The sequence below is a fragment of the Arachis duranensis genome, chromosome 5, assembly GCF_000817695.3.
Source record: "Arachis duranensis cultivar V14167 chromosome 5, aradu.V14167.gnm2.J7QH, whole genome shotgun sequence".
NCBI classification, from domain to species: domain Eukaryota; kingdom Viridiplantae; phylum Streptophyta; class Magnoliopsida; order Fabales; family Fabaceae; genus Arachis; species Arachis duranensis.
Window position 1 is genome coordinate 89,825,322 of NC_029776.3, and position 6,809 is coordinate 89,832,130.

General features: G+C 32.7%; 1 protein-coding gene across 1 annotated transcript; it reads right to left on the bottom strand.

The window, feature by feature from the left end:
* Nucleotides 1–1,477: 1,477 nt before the first annotated feature.
* LOC107490270 (probable chlorophyll(ide) b reductase NYC1, chloroplastic) lies at nt 1,478–5,546 on the bottom strand. The gene is made up of 10 exons (XM_016111027.3): nt 5,052–5,546; nt 4,871–4,949; nt 4,590–4,725; nt 4,322–4,396; nt 3,989–4,184; nt 3,376–3,444; nt 3,139–3,278; nt 2,904–3,026; nt 2,384–2,576; nt 1,478–2,024 (listed from the first exon to the last, which is right to left on the bottom strand). Exons 1-10 carry the CDS (start codon nt 5,403–5,405, stop codon nt 1,839–1,841), a joined length of 1,551 nt encoding a protein of 516 aa, XP_015966513.1. The 5' UTR covers nt 5,406–5,546; the 3' UTR covers nt 1,478–1,838.
* Nucleotides 5,547–6,809: the final 1,263 nt, after the last annotated feature.

Consider the following 6,809-nt stretch of genomic DNA (forward strand, 5'->3'; position numbering starts at 1 on the left):
ATACATTTACACGGGCCAAATCAAAACTAACAAGTATAACTACCTGTATATATTCCAAGAATACTAACAGTAACTTATTATCAATAATGTCAGTTTTGTATTTATCCATATTTTTATATGTACCTTATTGATGGTACACATATAGCATAGTTAACTAAATTTCTATGCACTCAGCCCAAATTAGGACCCAATTCCATGAATCTTTCCTAAATCTGACATAAACTTAAAAACCTACTGATCAATATTCATTGGAGCCTCCAAAGGAATTCCAGAGTTAATTTTCTTCAAACTTCAATTTGGCTTTATGGAAATATCTTGATTATGATCCGTTGCTATAACATACCTGAGCTTTTCTTATTTATCCCTATAATCCCTTCAACATTCCGCCATTTAAGCTGAATGGAAATTCACAATCCTCCAACTTCAAACTCTCAGTCAAGTAAGTTTTTATTTCAAATTTGCTTACTTGAACACTCATCTCTCTTAAGGCGTAAACAAACAAATATGGATGACCTATAAAATTAGACACACAAAACTAGAGCAACAATTCAGAATATGCAAAGTGTACAGAAATTGAAATTCAAAATCAAATTACAATTAATAATTGAATTCCAACAATAAACAAGCTTTGATAAAAAATAAAAAATAAAAAAAACCACGCTATACAATGGATAAAGAAGATGAAAAATAAAACATAACAAAAAATGCAAGTATATATTATTGATGCATGGATCGTACACATGATTGAGCAGAGCAAGTACTTTATTGTGCAGAGTACATGAAAATAAGATTTGTGCCCTCTTTCTTTTTTAAATTTGGTGAATATTAGATGAACCTTTTTGTTTGTTCAAATGGAATGGACAATTCCTCATTTGAAGTATTACACTACCAACACACTTCCGCTACACAATGCACAAACACCCACACACAACAGTTAGATGAATTCTTTAAAATTTGGTTTTTATTTTATTAGTAAGGCCTTGATGTAAACAAGATTAAGAAGAGCACAAAAAACAACTTTTTTTATATATTTTTAATATATTAAACTGTATAAAAAATTTAAAAATTTTAAATGTATTCTTAAAAAAAAATCTAGTTAGTCATTTCAAATTATTTATGACGCCTTATCAACTTTCATATAAAGATTTTAATTATGAAGTCAAATATTTAAATAAAATGATTTACAAATAAATATTTCAAATAGTTTCATTAGTTATTCAACAAATTGCACCTAAAAGAAGAAGAAAGAAAGAATAAGTGTTTAGTTTAATGAAGCTTTAAATATTAGAATCAACAAAATATTTTTTCATGAGTAGCAATATTCTTAAGGGAAATATTACTCATTTATTTTTCTTTCATAAACAGAATTGATACAAAGCAAAAATAGCAAACTTTATAATATGATGACTGACCTATGTTCAACAAAACTTTCAAAGTAAAGCTCCCTTAATAAATATATAATGTTGAAATAAATATATTGGGGATAAAAGATAAGATCCTTTCACTAGAGTCTACAATATAAAAGAAAGCTATACATACTATAATTAGCATCTCAATAGAGAATGCTCAACTTGAATGCAATAATGCAGCCTATACACAAAGCTCAGACAAGACATTTATATTTAGCAACTTATAACATGGTAGAACAAAATGTCTAAGCTAAATGGTTGAAGACAATTTAGGTGGACATGGTGGAAAAAAGACAGATCCACCTTGTTTTATGTTATTGTGTAGAATCATTTTATGTTGTGTCTTTTGGTGATTTCAGGAACCAATTTGGCACCTCTACTAGACAAGCTTATATGCACTTTATCAAATGGAGCACCAAAACAACCTCGTCATGTTCCAGGCATGTTGTTACCCGTGCTGGAAAGGATTATGAAGGCGCAAACGACCGAGAGCGAGAACACCGATAGCCACGTGTTCTCCGTGTACATTTCCATTGCATCGGTGAATGAGAACCGTGCACGATTTTCGGCCCAGTTCCGAAGCCGATCGGCCTCAGCCGCATACAGTGCTCTACCCTGAAATGTAAGAATAGGCTGCAGTGTAAGTCCTTGCTCAAAATATTAGCTATCAAGAGAAAATTCAATTGACTAACAACAGCAAATACTCTCTTCGTTTCAAAATAACTCTAGCTTTCACTTTTTTTGGTTCATTGAAACATTAATGTATCTAGAATATAGATATATTAATGTTTCAAAAGAACCAAAAAAGTGAAAATATTTTGAAACTGAGGGAGTAGTTTCAATGAAATTTTAGGACTAATGATGTTTGGAAGTATTGCAAGATCTGATTCTTTTATAAATTACTTGTAGTACAAGAAGAAAAGAATAATATTGGTATAACACAACATAATAGATCAACAGAGAATCACCCTTACCTCGTCATCGAACCAGCGACCTCGCCGTAACCATGCAGTTACCAAAGCAAGTAAAATTCTTGGAGGTGTCAAGTAATTGATGGCTTTGCCTGTTCCCTTAATGACACGCATCCGTGGAACTAACGTTCTTGCAACGGTTTCCGGAAGCTCGCAGATGATGTTAAACATTTGCCTGTTTTGGACAGTTGAGCCACTGCGCACAAGCCGAAGTTTGGACAATTAAGCAATACTCATTCAAAATACAAGGAAATTCTCAATTCTTGGAGAATGACAGAATCGCCTTTGGCGAAGATAAAGAAAAGGTGTCTCCTCACATGAAGTTGACACGTATTATGTTAACCAATTTAGTCAAACATGTCAAACTATTTAACGGATTTCAGTTATCTTCACATGAAAATATCTTCATGCATAGAGCCACCAAAAGAAAAATATGATGGAACTTTCCAAATTCACAGGATTTGGAAATAAATCCAAGCAAGATTACAATTCCACGATAATAGGCTTGTAACAAAAGACATACCTTAAAAGCAAATCTGTAAGAACCATGCCTGGAGATGCCGTATGAACACCTACTTTGGATCGCTTACATTCCTTCAACAATGATCCTTGAAGTTGCCTAAGACCGCATTTTGTAGAACCATATCTGCACATTAATTGTAAGGGACAGCAAATTGTAAGCATCATTGGCAACACCATCGATCATGACTTTACAGGAACATATGTTTTCTAGAAACTACTTCCAGAGAATAACTCACACAGCTGTCAGAGGTGTGCTGGAACCACCGGAACCGGCACCGTCCATGTTAAATATGTGGCCTGCCCTGTTTTGGTTTCTCATAATACGCATGGCTTCTCGAGTGCAAAGTATGGATCCGACCAAATTTGTTGAGACAATCTATAATTATTAGAAACATACCAAGAATGGATGAGTATTGAGCTTGTCCAAATTTGATTTTAACAAAATTTATAAGGAACTAGTCATCAATAATTACCTGCTTAATGTCTTCATCACTAAATTGAAGCAGTGGTCTAAACCCTTTATTTGTTCCGGCATTGTTTATCTGTTGAAGAGTTTGAATGACAAAATCCAAAAGATTAGAAGCGAAAACATAGAAATTGCATTATCAATTATATAAGGAATGCTTAGATGTTTATCAATGAGGAAACTTAAATTTCACAGAAGAGATAATAGAGTGCATGCAAAGCCAAAGCCAATTCAGATATATAAATATCCATTCAAGGCATACCATCATCACATTACTGAATGTAAATATCACAATTCTCATCTCTATTCCAAATACTAAATTGTAAAGCCTATATAAAGTATGAAATATGACACATGCTCAAATAAAGTAAGGGATACAAGTTTTCTTTCATAGTCATACTTTTTGTATAAATAAATGGTTAGACAATATAATCCCAAAATAATAATTAAAAAACAAACAACAACTTAGCCTTATCCTGCTTGGCAGATCCAAGTACATGGATCAAACAATATTATAGTTCCCTATCAATTATCATTACTATAATTTAATCTCTATAGTGCTTATTCATAAAACTCAATATTCTCAACGGCGAGAAATCGAGAATAGCCACAACACTTACCCAAATATCAATATGTCCAAGCTGATTTACAGCAAAGTTTGCCAATCTTTGCACATCTTCCGGCTCGCAGACATCACAAGCAATGCCTACCACTTTTGCATGAGAAAGTTTCGTCAGAGACGAACCAAACGCATTGGAAATGCCTTCTTTTAGGTTTTCCTCCAGCTCTTTAACAGTTTCTTGCACAGACTCGGGGCTGCCTTCACCAAATGCGAGCGCCGAAGCAATAGCATGGTGTGAGTAAAATGTAGTACATAAAAAATAACCAAACATTAAATCTAGTACTCTAATCTCTTAAGAAAACCAAACAGTTCCCCTAATAGAGAATACCACCTGCGAGAGGTAACGACGACTCGGTCTCCAGAAAGAAGGAATTCGCGAGCCAGGGCTTTCCCCAACCCCCTTGTGCTGTAACAAATCATTCAGAACAAGCAACAAATAAAGCAATGTCATACAAAAACAAAAGATAATTGTATTTTAATATCATTAAAGTAACTTCTAACTACTACTAACATAAGTCTGCACAATTTCATTGAACATAAACAATTATGGGAATCAAATACCAATAATTGGAGAGGAGGCCTTAAGTTAATGTATATACCTGCCAGTTATTACAACATTACGTGGACCAGCACGACAATGTTCCTCCAAAACCATGTTAGCACCAATCATTGTCCCAATGATAATTCCTCCAAGCCAGCTATACCATATAAGTGCATCCAATTGACTATCTCCACCTTCACAAATATAATAACAAATGCATATTAGAGCAAGGAATTATTTTCTATGTGCTTACAATGTAACTAGAAAATAATCTCTTAGAGCAAATAGATTTCCATACACATTTTTCAATTGGGAAACTAAAGTTGTATGAGGGCCAACCTGACATCTGAAATCCAATTGCAAGGATGACCCCAGTGCTCATCATAGTCACAATATACCTTCCAATTTGTATGGCAATCTTGAATACAACACAAGATAGAAATAAGAAAAAAAGGGGGCAATTTTGAATAGTAATAACTAATAAGATGACTATTTTTATATATAAAAAAAAACAACTTACTGATGATAGCACTTCCTCAACCTTGACGACAGCTTGGCGATACTCATCATCTGATTTGGAACCCATCATGAAATTCCTCAATAGAATAGACCTGAGTGAGTTCCAAAACCCACCTACCCTTTTGTCTTTCAATTCATCATTTTTCTTCAAATTTCTAATCTTTTTGTCCTTCAAATCACCCCCATCTTCAGTCCTAAACGCCCTGCACTGTTGCTTCACATAAAGCCCTTCACAATTATGCCCAAAACCAAGCACCCCAAGTGAAGAACTTGAGGAGCTGCTCCTATGAAACCTTGTTCTGTGTTGGTTGCTGAAACTCTCTGGAAAAACATGGATCTTCATAACTGTAGCCATAGTTAGAATTCAGCAGATCCAAAGTTCATGGAACAAACCACAATAGAACAGGTTTGGTGAATACTGAAAAAATAAGAAAAACTGTTGAATTTTGAGTGGCTTCGTTCAGGTTTATTTATTGTTATCCATTGTTGGTGAAAAATGAAAACAATGTTTTTGTAATTTTGTGGCTAGAGTATATGAAAAGAGAGAAAATATCTCAAGGGAAAGAAACCACCGATCCAAGTGGGACATGTACAAACGTAAGAAGGAACTGAGTTGAGTGTGATGACCACACGTTACAGAAACCTCATCTTCATTGGATTGGTTGACACGTGGCAATGTGGGTCTGTGTCCACCTCACTTTTTCAGTTTTACTTTTTCCCACTTCTACCTTCGAACTAGAGCTGGAACAAGATTTGGATTATGATTACAGGTAAAAGACAATGTTGAAAGTTCTAGTTTCGATTTAGTCCTAACTAGAGAGTACTTATTTGAAATGTTAATGTTAATCTTTTTGTTTTTCTTGATTAAAATATTATTTATAAATTTTTGCGTCAACTCAGCAAAATAAAAACATAGGGAAACTCTTTTAATGGAAACAAAATTTGCCACCATTATTAACGTGAACGTAACGATAAATGTTGTTTAGATTTGAAGTGTGTGTTACTGTTTACATTTTTACAAGTTGCAGCCATGTTATTATCATGACATAACATAACATTTATTTCTATATATTTTAAAAAATTATGAAAAATAAAACAATTACTGATTACGCTTTTTAAATTATTTTTTCATTGCTTTCTCTAACAGGTAATTGAATGATAGCCAATGAATATAGCCATTCCTGTGGAGAAGGAAAAAGAAAAATGGAGAGAAAATAAAAAAGAATGAATGATGCGAGATTATACTTCAATATTATATATATGTGGTGGTAAGAAAATTTGGTTGGGTAGGTGCTAGATATGAAATTAGAAATTATGAGTAGAAGAAAGTCCAGGATGCCTTTGATTTGCGTTTTTATTTTTTGTTTTTATTTTTAATATTTTTTATATTTTTTTAATTTTATAAAAAAATAGATGAAAACAAAAAAATAATAAAATCTTATTTTCTGTTTTTACCTTCTATTTTTACTATTTTTCTTTATGAATTTAGAAAACATAAAAAAAAAATATTAAAAATAAAAAATAAAAATACAAACCAAATGTCTCCTTAAAATTCATAATTATAAGAAAAGTTTCTTAATTGTAATAGTAGTATAGTACAGAAAAAGGCTAAGCTTAAAATATTGTCTAAATTAATACAGACGAATATTTAGGGGAAAATGCATTCAGTTCTTAAGTTTCTTTAAAAAATAAAAAATCTTAAGTTGGCAAGGAGCATGATATATATTGCTCGTTTGTTTCTGTACTCAACAAGAACACT

Bases quoted from the DNA above. Each gene is read 5' to 3' on its own strand.
- LOC107490270 (XM_016111027.3), bottom strand. From the start codon at position 5,405: ATGGCTACAGTTATGAAGATCCATGTTTTTCCAGAGAGTTTCAGCAAC. The intron at 3,445-3,988 runs GTAAGTGTTGTG...ACTCTTCAACAG, and splicing joins TTGGACATATTGATATTTGG to ATAAACAATGCCGGAACAAA. The intron at 2,577-2,903 runs GTATGTCTTTTG...GCTTGTGCGCAG, and splicing joins CTTACAGATTTGCTTTTAAG to TGGCTCAACTGTCCAAAACA.